Here is a 17,227-nt window from a genome sequence, read left to right on the forward strand (position 1 = left end):
GTCTTGTTGTCGGACTATTCATTAAAAAGTTATGCGCAATCAAAGTTTTATATCTCCCTCGCACTGCTAGCTGAGTAACGGGTATCAGATAGTCGGGAGACCCACCCCAGCTTTTGTTTTTTTTTATTTTCCATCAAAGTTAAAATTGGTAAGAAATAGACGTTTGACAACTAGCGCATTACTAAGAGATGCTGCTGGCAAACTGCAATATGTTTTACTTATTTTACACTTAACCAACACACCAATCAGTGGAAACAAGAAGCAAATCGATTCGATATCTTAAGATATACTACACGGAAGTGCGGTAAATTTCCTAAAAACTGCGTGTTTTTTATACCCTTGCAGAGGGTATTATGATTTCAGTCAGATGGTTGCAACGCAGTGAAGGAGGCGTTTCCGGCCACATAAAGTACATATATTCTTGATTAGCATCAATAGCCGAGTCCATCTAGCCATGTCCGTCTGTCCGTCCGTCTGTCCTTCCGTTTCTACGCAAACTAGTCTCTCAGTTTTCAAGCTATCGGGATAAAACTTTCCCAAAAGTCTTCTTTCTATTGCAGTTAGTATATAAGTCGGAACGAGCCGGATCGGACAACTATACCATATAGCTCAACTTAAATGACTCAAATGACTCTTGCGCACTTAGCACCTAGTGCACCTAGCGCGTTAAAAAACAAATTTGCCTAATTTTTCGATTTTTAATGCGCTAGGTGTACGTCTTCGCAAGAGCCATTTGTCAATTTAGTTCCTTGGGTTCATAGCTACATAATCACTGAAGACTTGATAGTAAAATTTTAATCGGTTCACAATATATGGCCGTTACAAATAAATTTTGTATGTAAAACTTTAACTCGCTATAATAGGTAAACGCGAGCTAAGCCAGAGAAATCCAAATGGATTTTAGCTTATTTCGATGAGTTCTTTCCGCCCATGAAATCAGAATTGCGGTTACATTTTATAACCCTAAAAATGTTGATATATATCGCTAATATATGCGCGTTTCGATTTCTTCGAATTCTAAGTAATTGGTTGTTCCCTTGTAGCCTATCCCCCAGCTCCGCACTCGGTTCAGGGTTGCCACCACTATTTTCCATTCCTTATTGTCCTGCATGTCTGGCGTCTTTAAGTCTGGCCGCAGTGGTGTTTTGATTTGCTTCACCAGTTAGTCGATTTGGTTTGCTACCATGTTGAGTTCCTCTGTCGGTGTTTTGCCTTGTTCGACCGCTCCTGTTTCCATCCTGTGTTTTTTCGCTAGCTCTCCTAGTCTCTGCCTGATCGTCTCTGTGTGGTTTGAGTTCCTTACGAAAGCTGATAATATTTGTCTCAGTTCCCCCACTTTTCCCGTTGCGTCCAATTCGAATTCCTCTGCGTACTCGATCAATCAACTTAAGGCCGTTTTCTCGTCCGTCCTGCAAAGTAAAATTTAGGTAATAGAAGGATAAATTTATCCCGGTGGCAAATCAGTTTTCATTTTCTCGTCCGTCATTTAAAACTCCAAATAAAAGGCGCACTAATTTGAGACTGGGTGGCAGCCCCACAATAGAAGAGTTAACTAATTGTCAAAAACTATCGAAAAATACCATAAAACAGTCATACTAACAGCTGATGATATCAACAAAATTTCAAACTAATAAAAAAGAATGTCGGCAGAAAAAAAGTTTCGCGGTAAAAATTATACCGATGAACAGGACACAATTCTTGTAGAACTGGTGTCTTCGGAATCGCCTCCGGGAGATTGAATTCTTACATGCGTGCAATCTATGGCTCCTATCTTGGACTTTCAGAAACTTGGCTATTTTATAAAAATCAACAACATTTTCTTGAAGATCTTTAATACGCCGGTACTTCATAAATTGTTTTGAAAAAGACGCTATAGCAAAATTAACGCCCTTAACAACTCGACTGGCAGTGGCCACGCTAACACCACAAAAATTGCCTACAGTTATAAGAAAACTGCCGCTTGCGAAGAATCTAAGAGCTTAGAGCTTAGAGCTTAGAAGGTTAACTCATGTATTATCGTTTCCCGATAATAATGGTTTGTGATTATATGGAATTAGTTAAATCAAATGAATGCACTTACTGCTTTACTTTAAATTCAAGTCGCAAAACATTTTTTTGTAAAACAAATTTCACCTCTTTTTCTTAAGAGAACCTTTTTAACAAATTCATCATCACTGTAATGTTCGAAGTAATTTCTTTGGTCGTGATATCTGCGCCGATAGGTTCGCCCTTCAGACAATTCGACGATATCCCACAGAGTTTGAAGATAAATCGCTCGGGAATTCATTTTAAAATCAATACATTTATTTGTATTTAACTGTAAATAGAATCACCTGTTTTCGAATGAAGAGTGGAACCAGATTGACAACGCTCAAATGTCTGGCAATACTTGCGCACAATCCAACCGCACAAATTTTGCACGTTGGATGAAGTACCGAGACAAAATTTGTCCCTACCTGCGCTAACATAAGGACGAGTAAACCATTTTTTGTTTATCGCTCCGTTGTCCCGGCAGGCATACTAAAGTACGGACGAGAAAACGGCCCTTAAACTTACAGAGGTAAGACAAAGATAGCGCGGCGAGGCTGGTCCGTACTTCAGCATTGTCGTCCAGTGCGATTGTGGGCGGCTCCTAATCGTCCTTGTGTAGTCACGCAGGGGTTGGATTCCTGTGGGCGAGAGAGAAACGGCTTTTGGTTGCGCCGGAAAATATGCCCCGGCCACGTCGTCCCTTTTTAATACCCCTTACTTCTAAATGAGAGTAGGTTCCGAGACCACTGAGGTCTTCAAGGGTGGTAAAAGGTTTGGGGGCGGGCCACTTTGGGTTTGCGAATGTTAACTCGGCGAGCCGAGTGGGACCCGAGTGGATGATCAATGACCGACTCGAGGAACCGAGTGATGGCTCGAGATTGAAGTCGGCTGCCACTTTTTTTTTTTTTTTTATTACGTATGCATTTTATTTATTGGATCTTCTCTGAATTGAGACTAACAATAAGTATATAAAATCTTAAATTAAAAAAACTATCTAACAGTCATGATGACTGACGCGAGATTAAAGGGCTCTAATAACTATTGCTGAGCTGGAAGGTCATTTCGTTGCAATCGGGTCCGGTATGAGACCCTGGCTAGCCCCCTGGCGAGTTGGTTTGGATGAGAAGTTAGCTTGGTGAGGTAGGACGCTTTTTGTTTTGATATTTCGTCTTTTACGGGCAGAATGCCAAGATCTCTGTGGATGTTGTCGTTCCAAATATACCAAGGTGCCCCAGTGATAGTTCTCAAGATTTTTGATTGTGCTCGCTGGATAATGTCGATGTTGCTGCTGCTCGCGTTTCCCCACAACTGGGAGCCGTATGTCCAGACTGGCTTAAGCGTTGAATTGTAGAGCAGGACCTTGAAGTCCAGGCAGAGGGGGAGCGAGCATTTAAGAGCCAATGGAGGCCAATGGATTTTAGTTTTAGATGAATTTTCTTAGCTTCGATATGTTTCCTCCATGTAAGTCTCCTGTCTAGGTGAACGCCAAGGTACGTTACATCGTCAGCTTGTGGAAGTGGCGTGTTATTCAGAGTTAGCGGGGGACACGTTTGTCTGTTAAGAGTAAACGTTATGTGTTTACACTTTTGTGCATTTATTTTTATACGCCAGTCTGATAACCACCTCTCCACTACCACGAGGTGATCAGCTAGTAGTGCTGTTGCCTGAATTGGGCATTTGGACCGACTTATGATCGCGGTATCGTCTGCGAATGTGGAAGTAGTTAGCCGGACGTTCGTGGGAATATCTGCGGTGTAAAGGAGAAACAGAGTTGGACCAAGGGCGCTACCTTGGGGAACTCCAGCCTCTATAGTGTAATCGTCTGATGTTGTAGTGTTGCATCTCACGGCGAATTCTCTGTTGTAAAGGTACGATTCAAGTATCATATGAGTGTTTTCCGGCAGAATAGTTCTGATTTTGTGCATAAGGCCATCAAGCCAGACTCGATCGAAAGCCTGTGCAACATTAAGGAATACCGCACTGCAGTATTCTCGATATTCGAATGCAGACCGTATTTCCGTTGTTAATCTGTTGACTTGCTCTATTGTTCCATGGCTTTCTCGCAAGCCAAATTGATGCCGGAATAACGTTGTGCTCTTTCAGATATGGGATTATGCGCGTCAAAAGGCATTTTTCGAGCAGTTTTGACAGACACGAGAGTAAACTTATCGGCCTGTATGAAGCTGGTATTGTGTGATCTTTTCCTGGCTTTGGGATCATTATGATTACCGATTTTTTCCATTTTTTTGGAAAGTAGCCAAGTCGTATAATCCCGTTAAAGAGTTTACAAATGACCTCAACTGAACAGTTTGGGAGTTCAATTAGCATTTTCGCAGTTATGAGATCACCGCCTGGGGCCTTTTTTGGTTTCAATTGCTCGCTGATGACTTTTGCAACTTCGTTTGGTTGAAACTGAATTGGGTCCGTCTCAGTTTCGATTCGAATTGGCGGCGACGGTAGTGCGAATGAATTTGTTGCAGGGTTTGGCTGAAAGACATTTCGAAGGTGTAAAGCGAATGTACAAGCTCTGTCTTTGTCGCTTCTGGCCCAGCTGCCTGAAGAGTCTCTTATCGGGGATTACTGTTTCGGACGGCGCACTTAGATTTGGGTGGGCCTTCCACAAGGGATGCTTGGTGCTGGTGGGTGAAAGTTTCTCAATGTACTGGCGTTGTGCTTCTACTTCTTCGTGCCTTAGGGCCCTGGTAAGTCTGCGACCAGCTTCCTTAAGACTTTGTTTCGAGGATGGCGATCTGCTGGTTTGCCAAGCACGCCTCAAACGTCTTTTCTCCAAAACAAGCTGGCAAGGTTGCAGTTGCCCAACTGTAATTTTATTGAAGGGCCAAATGAAGACCTGGCTGCTTTTGCGAAGAAAACTTCCGGTGTCGTTTGTGATCTCATGTAATTGTTCTGTGTGTTCTGGTAGCGTGCCGTTGTCGTTCGTTGCATCCGACTTTTCATCTCCTTGTAGACTGGACAGCCTCTGTAGTTTGCTGTGTGGTTTCCTTGGCAGTTTACACACTTTTTAGTGAGAGAGTCTTCCTTGTTGGCAGGGCAGGGCTCGGAGTCGTGGATGTTTCCACAAGCTACACATACTGACCTGAGGGTGCAGTAACCCCTGGTGTGTCCGTATTCCTGGCAGTTCGTGCATTGCACTGGCCCGTTCCGTTTGTGCGGCTCTTCTACTGTGATCCTACGATGCAGCAGGTACTGCAACTTGTAGATCGGGTGCACTGTGTTTTTTTTCAAAGTTCTGCTGTCTGGCTCTAGCTCGACCTTGAATAGTGGTTGCGGCTTCTTGTTTTTGTTCATAATGTTTATAACATTTTTTGCACAGAAACCGTTTTCTTTTAAAGCCTCTGTAATTTCGGGTTCTATTCCCTTAAGCACAACTTGCAAGCCTTTGCAGCTTTTTAGCTGGTACGTGTAGTAATTCTTTTTGGAAATCGGAAATCGTCTTCAGTTCTGGTTTGCAGTTTAGTTTCACTTATATTCCCTTTCATAAGCAGAATAACATGAAAGCTATCTTTTCCGACTAGCTCAACTATTTTGTTGACTAGGGCATTCGAGGTCTTCTCCCGATTAAAGATAGGTGGCGGCTTCAGTTTCCTTGGGGCTAATTGTTCAGACTCTGTTTCGTGCTCCGCCAGAATGGAAAATCTATTTCCATTTAGTGGCCCGAGATTTTCAGGGCCTTTGCTGGTACGGTTTACTTTGGGCTTATTGCCGTCAGCATTTTTTGAGGGCGAGGGAAATATTTATGTAGCGATCCATGCCTGTCTGCATGGCCGAACCCGCTTGGGGATTTGTCATTTCTTCAACCATAGCTTTGTTTTTGCCGTTTGACCCGATTTTTGCACTTAATAGTGTTGTTGCTTTACCCGCTGCAGAAGAAGAGAGTGGAGTCGTTATTGCAATGTTGGCGACAGAGGCCGTTGTAGTTGACGTAGTAGTTGCTGTTGTTGTTGCACCAGGTGGCTGAAGCTCGGTTGGAGTTTTGCATTGCTCACTCCATGGCGTTTGAGCGTTGAGAAGCAGGGCGGGAGAGCAAGAACTAGCTCTCTGGTTTTCGGCGGTCAGTAAAATTGCATTTTCTTGCACTTTCGGTTCTAGAGTATTATTCGTAAAAGAGAAATAAGCATTGTTGCGGGCCAAAGAAAGACGACGTTTGTCTTGCTCTCTCTGAATTTTTTCACGGGCTTCGTCTTGTTGTTTTTGGCGTTGAGTGCGCTGATCCACGTTCTTAATCATTTGCTTATTGTTAGTGCGTAAAGATTAATTAATTAATTAATTAAAACTTTAGTTTACAATATGCGATTAGCATCGCGAAACGCAAGACCACGCCGTTCTAAATTTTCGAACGTTTTCAACTGGGTGAAAGATTGTTTTTCTTTTGTTTTTCCGGAGCGCTAAGAAAACACGTCTACACGCGACCGACAATTACTGATGATTGACTGCCACTGATGGCGGCTTCGTTCCTTGAAGGCGGGAAGTGGGTGGTGGTGGGTAGTATTGGGTGGTGGAATCCCCAAGATCGTATTAATATTTTGACTGACAAATTTTAGTGTTTACTTAAACTTCTCCTTAATAATAAAATATTTTTATTTTTTACCCACAGTGAAGGAGGTTTTTTTAAAGCACATCTGTACTTCCCCAAAGAATATCCTTTGCGACCTCCCCGAATGAAGTTTGTAACAGAAATTTGGCACCCAAATATTGAGAAAAATGGAGATGTCTGTATTTCTATTTTACATGAGCCTGGAGACGACAAATGGGGCTACGAAAAGGCATCGGAGCGCTGGTTACCCGTGCACACAGTGGAGACTATTTTGATATCTGTAATATCAATGCTTGCTGATCCTAATGATGAGTCTCCAGCAAACGTAGATGCCGCTAAAGAATGGCGAGAATCTTATACCGACTTTAAACGCAAAGTTGCTCGTTGCGTCCGGAAAAGTCAAGAAGAGTGCTCGTGAAGCAGCTCGCCCTATATTTGTATATTTATATTAAACATTTTATACATTAAAAGGATTAACTGAATTATGTAGACATATTGAAGTGGTTTTTTAAACGATGTAACTGTAATTACGTCAAAAAGTATCTTGCCTAAAATTCCATTTTACGCAATCAAAATTAAGTTTGTGTATATCTAAAGTGTATAGAAAGATGTTTGTTTTGGATTTGGAACTAGTAAACTTAATGGGAAGTGACGCTTGTGGCAGGGTTTTAGCAGGGAATAAGGCAGGAGATATTTTTTGATTGAACAGGTATGTATGTATGACCGTAAGTATTTCAAAGTAATTATGACAAAGTATGTTATTTTCTTGGAATTTTCTGAGCTGCTGCCATACTTGGGCCGAGGCTGCTTGTTTTTGGATACCGCTGTTTTAAAAGCTCACGAACTTCTTTAGAGAAAATTAAGGCTGGTAAAATTTAGCCTTCACAGCAAGAGATCTAAAGAATCCATCGATCTATAAAACTCATCATATTATTTGTATCCATTGGATAGCTACTTGTCGTATTCCATGTAAAATAAAAAAACCTGTCCAAAAATGTAATGTATTTTTGAAGTTTGTTGGAGAGTGGGAACGCAATAAAGCTTTCTTCGCTCTCGCGAATTCGCCCCGTCTCTCGCCCCTTCTTCGTCGTCGTAATAGACAAAATAATATTACTTTTTTACATTCATTAGTTTAGAAGCCACTCTTCGTCAATAACTTCTACTTGAACAAGAAAGGAAGTTAACCTTGGCAGGCCACAGTTTGTATACCCTTGCAGTTCAAATGCATACTTACTTTCTTTGAGAGCTTCAAACGCTTTATCTTGATGGGTCCCGTTTAGGTATATCAGATGTATATTGGCCATTTTCGAGACTTGGGTTTTCAAATGTCAGAAATCAAAATGCCTACTTCATAGCGAACAAGAAGGAAGTTAACTTCGGCCAGCCGAAGTTTATATACCCTTGCAGGTATGCCTACTGAAAATGTTGTTTTTACATTGTCAAAAATCAAAACGCCTACTTTCTACGACGTTACAATGGTTTTTTTTTATTATTTTTTTGATTATTCCTATGGTAGCCATAAGATATAGTGGTCTGATCCGGCTCGTTCCGATATATGTACTACCTGCAATAGAAAGAAGACTTTTGGGAAAGTTTCATCGCGATAGCTTTAAAATTAAGGAACTAGTTCGCATTGAAACGGACATGGCTAGATTGTCTCATCTAGTGATGCTGATCAAGAACATATATACATTATGGGGTCGGAAACGTGTCCTTCACTGCGTTGCAAACTTCTGACTGAAATCATAATACCCTCTGCAAGGGTATAAAAAACGGATTTTCTGGAATTTTGTTTGGCCAATCGAATCAATCTTTAAAGGTGTGGGCGCCAGACACATTTTAAAATCGTCGTTGTCGACGTTAGGGGCGTGGCGCTCGGCTGCAAAAAACTTGCGCTGCGTAGGAAGCCCAAGAATATGTGTGGGAAATCCCAAATCTTCTCGCTTCTGTAGTTTTCGAGATCTGTTCATACCCTGTAGTTCGCCGGGACTGGTCCCGAACTAGCGAAATCGCCATACACCGGGGGCTTGGGACTAACTCCCGTTTATACCACCCGCAATGTAAATTTCTATCCACTTTTACCACGGCATGTCCTAGGCGGTGGTCATATGGCGAAGTTCTGCATTACCTTTCGCCACAAAAGGGACCGATAGGTGGTCCCATATTATACCCCTTTTCGCCACAAAAGGGGCCACCTATCGGACCATCTATCGGACCACCTATCGGTCCCTTTTGTGGCGAAAAGGGGTATGAAATGGGGTTGGTGTTTTCAATACCAAAAAAGCTGAATGCTATGAAACTTCACAAGAAAAAATACTTTTTGTTAAATTAATTTATTGTATTATAAGTAGACAATTTTTCTATTTTTTTAATTTATATTTATTGAACAAATTCCTCTGCTGACACGTTTTTGTTGAGTGCCTCATTGTTGTTATTATTTGATTTGGATTTATTTTTAAAAAATCGTTTCTTTTGCAATTGAATTGCCTTGGGAATCAATATTTCTGCATTACCAGATTCTGAAACAATATCTAAAAAAAATAAGATTTTAGTGTTTTAAAATAAAATGAGAACAGAAACTAACTTCGGCAAGAAAAGCAAAAATATAAAATAAGAATAACCAACAGTTAAATGTAGACTTATTTCACGCTTTTGAAACTTGAACCGACAGACAGACGGACATGGTTAAATTCTCCATTACTGCGTAACAAACTTCTGGACTAAATTATAATTCCCTCCGCATGGGTTTAAATATATATTTTTAGATTTTGTTATACAAGCCTGTTTACATCAAACCATGTTTTAGAAGTGAAAAGCAGAAAAAGACAGAAAGAAATAGGATTAAAGACAGATGGCATTGTAAGTAAATAGATTGAAATTGAATCAAGAAACTAAGTGTATTATAAAAAATACAGTTATAATAATAACCTACCGTGAAGTGCACCATAGAAATGTGTAAAGGAGTTTACGGCTTTTTTTCCAGAAAGGCCTTTAACATTAAATCCCACAACAAACTCATCCGTGAGAACCCTCCGCAAGTTTTTTAAACCCCCTTCTGGCAGCAACAACGATCTCATGGCTTTAATCTAAAAAGGAAGAAAATTTCACTAAAATATTTATATCAAAGAAAAAAGACTTACGTAGGAGTCCTTTGCACCACTATTTCTCTTTCTCCTCTTTAACAAATCGACGAATGTGCCTGTTGCTGTTCATGGCTAAATATCACACATTATTAGGTAATTCACTTGCACAACTCATGGTGTTACTCACCTGTTGACGACACTTCAGATCACAACAAAATATAACACTTTAAATGTACAATAAGACAAATTAAATACAATGTTTACAAAATTTGGCGCAAACGTTGGGTTAGTGATGGTAGCGGGGTTGGGTAGTTATGGCAATCCGTTACGATTAATATTGCGACTACCGATATCGTATAATCGATGGCAATAAAAACATTCGCTAATATTATTTTTGTTTAGTTCTATATGTATATAAAATTAGGTACTTATATATTTATTTTATATATCTAAGCATCAATAAAATCCGCTTGTTATGGAAGGAAAGAAAACGTTTTGCTACTGAACCACCGCTATTGTTAAAAATATTGCTGCAGCTAAATTGCTCATTATTAAATATAAATAATATAAAAAGAAATAAAATTCTATCATTTATTATTTTATTTTATCTCATTATTAAGTTTGGATTTTATTATTTTAACTTTTTTTAAATTTGTTTTTTATAAAAACAAAATAAAGTTGTATTCGTTATTAAAATCATTATATACTTGTCAAAAATTTCATTTTACAATTTTTTAAACTCATATAGAAGTGTTCACATAGAAAAGTTCACTCTAACTCTTTTGCTCTTGTAAAAAATACACACGCCACCTATTGACCCTTAAGGGACCACTGGGTGGTCGATCCCTTTTCTACCCCGAAAGTGCCACCGGCCCCCTTGAGAACTACAGGGTATAGTGACAGGTTTTTTTCCAACACTTTGAAAATGTTGACCGAACCTTGCAAGCTCTGATTTTTATATCCTTGCAGAGGGTATTATGATTTCAGTCAGAAGTTTGCAACGCAGTGAAGGAGACGTTTCCGACCCCATAAAGTATATATATTCTGGATCAGCATCACTAGACGAGTCAATCTAGCCATGTCCGTCTGTCCGTCTGTCCGTCCGTCTGTCCTTCCGTTTCTACGCAAACTAGTCTCTCAGATTTCAAGCTATCGGGATAAAACTTTTCCAAAAGTCTTCTTTCTATTGCAGGTAGTATATAAGTCGGAACGAGCCGGATCGGACAACTATATCATATAGCTCTCATAGGAACAATCGGGAAAAAAAATGTAAAAAAATTATATCTTGGGTGTTTTTGAACCTATAACATCCTACTATTGGAAATGTCATTTTTTATCTAATTCTGAATTTCGAATAAAATTTTTTCAAAATCGGACGACTATATCATATAGCTGCCATAGGAACGATCGGAAAATTAATGGGAATATAATAGGAAATAAATTATGGCTTCGTTGGTTTTTATTGTATTCTCTTCTACTCTAGGATATAACTCTTTTCAAATATTTTCAAATTTCGATATTAATTTTATCAAAAACGAACTACAATATCATATAGCTGCCATCGAAACGAACGCAAAATTAATAAGAAATAATAGGAAAATTAACATTTTTGCGATTTGTAAATTAATAGGAATTATCTGCAAGGGTATATAAGCTTCGGCTGGCCGAAGCTAGCTTCCTTTCGTGTTTTTTGTTATTTTTAGCAGGGACCGTAACTGTTATGAGTTTTATGTTAAAAATCACATTTTAACAATTATTTTCGGATTCGTAAAGTAAAACTCAAAGAATAACTGTTATTTTTTGAGTTTTATAATAAAAGTAGACAAATAACAGTTATTCGTTGTGATCAAAAATAAAACTCAAACTTAATTTATAGCGATTTTGTGGGTAAAAAAAATTTCAAAAATATATAGTTATACAATATGCATGTAAGATGGCATGGGTACAATCACCTCACAAGTTGGCACACCCATCCTTGACACACACCACCCATCATTCCCACCCTTTGCTAAAATGCTAATTTGGTCAGAAGAGAAGTTTGCAGCGCCGAAGAGGATAAGAGAATGAAGTCGAGAAGTAGTCACAGAAGCAAGTCGAAGAAGCCAGTCGCAGAAGTCGTAATAAAGTTGAAAGTTGTCAAAAGTAGTCGCGAATTTCTGTCGGTCATTTGAAATCTGTATTAACATAATTTACCTGTTCGGCTATATACTTAATCGTATTCATATTAAATAAACCTATAATATTATAATAAATCTTACATGGGGGCTCAACCGATCCGAGCAGCCAGTTAAATGAACTATGTGCAACAATTAACTCTTTGTGAAATTGTTTAAGAAGTTGTGAAATTATGATGAGAACAAATAAAGAGAAGAAAAATACTGCGCAAAAGAATAATTCTACGACATCAAAAAAGAATCCAGAAAAACTTAACGAAGATGTGCAAAACAGCACATTTCAATTAAATAGAAGGAGCATTGGCGAAAAAACATTCAATATAGGCGATCAAAGTAGTGAAAAAGAGACAACTATTGCAGAGCTCAAGCCGATACATACACAATCTCAACTTGACGAAAGTTTGCCATTAAAATCGGACCAAGTTGACCAAGAATTTTTTGAAAACCTTTGTGTAAACAATCTTTGTGGAAGATCCTTCAAGAGAGAGAATCAGAAGGCTACTGGCAGGGCTATATAATAAATGAATGTGATCTAAGTAAAAGTAGTGAATTTTTATACCTTCTATCAGTTAAAATGTTATCAATGCAATTTTAATTTGCGCACAAATGTACACCTGTTTGTAAATTGGAATTTGTTGTTTTCAAATTTCTTGTTTTGAATGAAACGAAAACCTTTGTACACACAGTAAAAGATTGGCATCCAATACAAAAACAGCAAAGTAACGTATTATTTTCAGATTCACATTTGATCGATAACACTGTGCAGCATTTTTAGTGCTTTTTAAATTTACCTCGATGGATGCTATATTTTTGGATTCGTTACGAATTCCCAAGTTAAACTGCGTTTTCCAAAAAGTTCCCCGACGCAAGGATTCTTAGCAAAAGGACCTCAAAGTTCGAAAAATGCTGAAATTGGTCAACTTTGCGGAGCTCTCAGAGGCAAATGGATGCATGGTTTAATTCGATGTTAAAGTTTTTTAAAAGATACACCCTTTATCTTTTAAATGGGAATTCGTAATGAATCCAAAAATATAGCATTCATCGAGGTTAATTTTTGATGCTGCATAGTGTAATTATTAATTTTAAGCTCGAAAAATTTTGCATTGGCTGAAAGGAAATAAATCATTTTATTTGTATCTAAGCACATTATCTACTTTCGAATAGAAACATACACACACATTGTGTGTATCACACATCAAAACATATCCAAATATACATATGTACATATGTACGTATTTGGTCAAAAGTTCGAATCTTAAGATTAATATTTAACTTGAAAACATTTTTTCTTTGCTTGCAGAATTTGTAGTAATTTTCTATTTTCTTCCATGGTGGAAATTAAATAAGGTTCTTACTTCTGCTACAAAATGAAAAATATAGCCTAAGCATTTGATCCACAGGACTGACTATTGATCGAAAATCATATTGATCGGAGCTTAAGTTTTTAAAATCTAAAACAAATTTAACTTAAATTGCCTCTTTCCCCTCCCCTTTCCCTGCAGCACTACCCCTCCCCATTTCTTGGCTGTTGCTCTCTCGGCCGTCGCTCTCTTGGCATCCGCTCTCGGGGTTTCGCTCTCTCGGCAGGCTCCCGCAAAATGCAACGCAATAACTTAAAAAATCTAAATAAATTCGTTAAAAACACATAATAAAATATTAAAAACAAAAAAAATAAACTTAAGCATTTGGGCCATAGAATAACTATTGAGCGAAAAATCATCTTGATCGGAGCAGCGGTTTAGATTTTTTAAATCGAAAAGTTAATTTTAGATTTCTAATTAGGCCTTTTCAAAACCTAAAATTCGGAAAAAACCAAATTTCGAAAATCCAACCACTTTAGAAGTTAAGCTTAAGTAAATCTAATGATTTTTTGCTCTAAATATGGATATTGGAGCTGTTTGGGGCCACTGGGGGGACATGTCGGACCTTAGTGGGCGCCTACGCCCCCAATGGAATACTGTGAACAAATTTGGCTGCTCTAGCTCTTACGGTTTGGGCTGTGGTCGTATCCCCTTAAAAATCGGTCTTTCATTTTATAATCTTTTGGAGATTTGTGTAAATGTAATAGTTAAAAAGATATGAACAAAAAAAAATTTTTTTAGACTTTCCTTACAACTTTAAACTGTATAGCCCTTGAGATTTCTTAAATTTTGGTATATATCATGTTACTGTAAGAAATCACTTTTAAAAGTTATTAAGAAACGAAAATAGACACTTTTGCCAGCTCAGAACAACTAACGCTTCCTAAGCATTGAATTTTGTACGTGGGTGTCCAAACTGTATTTTGGGGTCATGTATCTAAAAACTGTATTTAGGAATCTTTTGTTCTACGACTTTTGGAAAAACCGCTACTTTAGCGGGAAAAAAGCTAAAAATAGCTAAATTTTGTTAGTTTGTAAGTTCTACACTACTAAAGCTACAGACATGTGCTATACCTCGTTTAAAAGGAATTTTGAAAAACTTCAACGCCTTTTTAACTTAATTCGTTTAAATACAATAGTTTTAAAATTATGATGGACCAATTTAAATTTAAATGTATATATTAGCTCCTGTGAGAGCAGAAGTAAACAAACAAAAACTTCTGATATCAAACAAAAACACCTCTTAACAAGGTAAAAAACTAGTGAACAAAAAAAAACTAGAACAAAAGTTCTGATATCAACATTTGTGACGAAAAATTTTTACATTCGTCATTACATACACTTCCTAAAATTTTCTCATTCGGCACGCTGCAATAAAAAAGCCTGTGAGGAGTGAAGAAGAAAAAAGCCGGAATAGTTTGCTAAGGCGGGCCGATTTTTATTTTACTTTGTTATACCAGAGTTGTGCCGTTATCATTAAAAAATGTAATGCCAGTGAAATCAGGCCCATTTGGTTCAAATCTCAGAATCAATCGAAACTTTTTTTAGATAGAGGATTGAAATATAAGGATCGGTTTTTTTATTTTTTTTTTAACTCTTACCGTTTATTTAAAAATTTTTTTTTTGTAAATTAGCTCAGATTTTTCATATGTGCATCACTTGACTCGTTTGAGTTATTTTAATATTTGGTATGGAACTTTGTGGAATATCTTCATATCTTTCAGAAAAATATTTTTAAAAATTTTTAAATTTAAAATTAAGTATTTTTTAAGGGAATTTTAAATTAAAAAAATTCTGTACAAATCTGTACACAAATCTGTACACGCGATTTCCGAAAAAAATAATTATCCTCATTTTGCTTCATCAATTCTTCACGAAGTGGTAAAATAAAATTTTTGTATTTGCAAGACCTACTAGTAAAGACAAAATTTTTAGTTTAGCAACTTTGCATCAAGCAACAACAACGCAACGTGTAAAAAAGAGAAAGCACTATTCCTGCTCTCCCGTGTTCGTTTTAATTTACATTTTGCTATAATTAAAATGTTCTATTTTAAGAGATTTCTTAAATTTTGGTATATATCATGTTACTGTAAGAAATCACTTTTAAAAGTTATTAAGAAACGAAAATAGACACTTTTGCCAGCTCAGAACAACTAACGCTTCCTAAGCATTGAATTTTGTACGTGGGTGTCCAAACTGTATTTTGGGGTCATGTATCTAAAAACTGTATTTAGGAATCTTTTGTTCTACGACTTTTGGAAAAACCGCTACTTTAGCGGGAAAAAAGCTAAAAATAGCTAAATTTTGTTAGTTTGTAAGTTCTACACTACTAAAGCTACAGACATGTGCTATACCTCGTTTAAAAGGAATTTTGAAAAACTTCAACGCCTTTTTAACTTAATTCGTTTAAATACAATAGTTTTAAAATTATGATGGACCAATTTAAATTTAAATGTATATATTAGCTCCTGTGAGAGCAGAAGTAAACAAACAAAAACTTCTGATATCAAACAAAAACACCTCTTAACAAGGTAAAAAACTAGTGAACAAAAAAAAACTAGAACAAAAGTTCTGATATCAACATTTGTGACGAAAAATTTTTACATTCGTCATTACATACACTTCCTAAAATTTTCTCATTCGGCACGCTGCAATAAAAAAGCCTGTGAGGAGTGAAGAAGAAAAAAGCCGGAATAGTTTGCTAAGGCGGGCCGATTTTTATTTTACTTTGTTATACCAGAGTTGTGCCGTTATCATTAAAAAATGTAATGCCAGTGAAATCAGGCCCATTTGGTTCAAGTCTCAGAATCAATCGAAACTTTTTTTAGATAGAGGATTGAAATATAAGGATCGGTTTTTTTATTTTTTTTTTAACTCTTACCGTTTATTTAAAATTTTTTTTTTTGTAAATTAGCTCAGATTTTTCATATGTGCATCACTTGACTCGTTTGAGTTATTTTAATATTTGGTATGGAACTTTGTGGAATATCTTCATATCTTTCAGAAAAATATTTTAAAAAATTTTTAAATTTAAAATTAAGTATTTTTTAAGGGAATTTTAAATTAAAACAAGAAAGGAAGCTACCTTCGGCCAGCCGAAGCTTATATACCCTTGTAGATAAAAGAATACTCACTCGGTGCAGTTCCAGGGATTCCAGAATCAGCGTTTCGATTTATTTCAATTTTGTTTTTAAGTAGTCAAGAATCAAAACGCCTACTTCCTACAAAGTTACAATGAATTTTCTTATATTTGTTTGGGAGCCTTAAGATATAGTGGTCCGATCCGGCTGGCTCCGACATATGTACTACCTGCAATAGAAAGAAGACCTTCGGGAAAGTTTCATCGCGATAGCTTTAAAACTGAGAGACTAGTTCGCATAGAAACGGACAGACGGACAGACGGACAGACGGACAGACGGACATGGCTAGATAGACTCGGCTATTGGTGCTGATCAAGAATATATATACTTTATGTGGTCGGAAACGTCTCCTTCACTGCGTTGCAAACATCTGACTGAAATTATAATACCCTCTACAAGGGTATAAAAATTCTGTACAAATCTGTACACGCGATTTCCGAAAAAAATAATTATCCTCATTTTGCTTCATCAATTCTTCACGAAGTGGTAAAATAAAATTTTTGTATTTGCAAGACCTACTAGTAAAGACAAAATTTTTAGTTTAGCAACTTTGCATCAAGCAACAACAACGCAACGTGTAAAAAAGAGAAAGCACTATTCCTGCTCTCCCGTGTTCGTTTTAATTTACATTTTGCTATAATTAAAATGTTCTATTTAGAGAAATTACGTTCAGAAGTATTTTAAAATATCTTTTTTAAAAATATCTTTACAACGAGGTATAGTGCAAGTCTGTAGCTTTAGTTACGACCTTCCAAATATTCGCTATTTATAGTAGTTTTCGCGCTGACCTAGCGAGTTTTTCCAAAAGTGGTAGAACTAATGTTTCTAATATCGAGGTGTTTAACACCATATAAAATTTGCAGGACTTTAAACCAGAGCTTGA

At 37.2% G+C, this 17,227-nt stretch overlaps 2 protein-coding genes and 1 long non-coding RNA gene across 3 annotated transcripts in view; 1 reads left to right on the forward strand and 2 right to left on the reverse strand.

Moving 5' to 3' along the window:
• The window catches only part of LOC108054899 (ubiquitin-conjugating enzyme E2 G1), a 42,014-nt gene extending 34,939 nt beyond the window's left edge, over window positions 1-7,075 (forward strand). For both annotated transcript variants that reach the window (XM_070214302.1, XM_044392550.2), the window contains exon 3: window positions 6,647-7,075. In XM_070214302.1, the coding sequence (XP_070070403.1) occupies window positions 6,711-7,004 (294 nt within the window). In that variant the 5' untranslated portion in view covers window positions 6,647-6,710 and the 3' untranslated portion in view covers window positions 7,005-7,075. The remainder of the gene's footprint in view (window positions 1-6,646) is intronic.
• The window catches only part of LOC138912833 (uncharacterized), a 216,800-nt gene that overhangs the window by 50,057 nt on the left and 149,516 nt on the right, over window positions 1-17,227 (reverse strand).
• Window positions 8,901-10,012, reverse strand: LOC138913090 (uncharacterized). Its single transcript, XR_011418669.1, has 4 exons — window positions 9,857-10,012; window positions 9,727-9,801; window positions 9,519-9,672; window positions 8,901-9,117 (listed from the first exon to the last, which is right to left on the reverse strand). It is a non-coding gene; the product is annotated as an uncharacterized lncRNA (long non-coding RNA).

This window comes from Drosophila takahashii, chromosome 3L, assembly GCF_030179915.1.
Source record: "Drosophila takahashii strain IR98-3 E-12201 chromosome 3L, DtakHiC1v2, whole genome shotgun sequence".
NCBI lineage: Eukaryota > Metazoa > Arthropoda > Insecta > Diptera > Drosophilidae > Drosophila > Drosophila takahashii.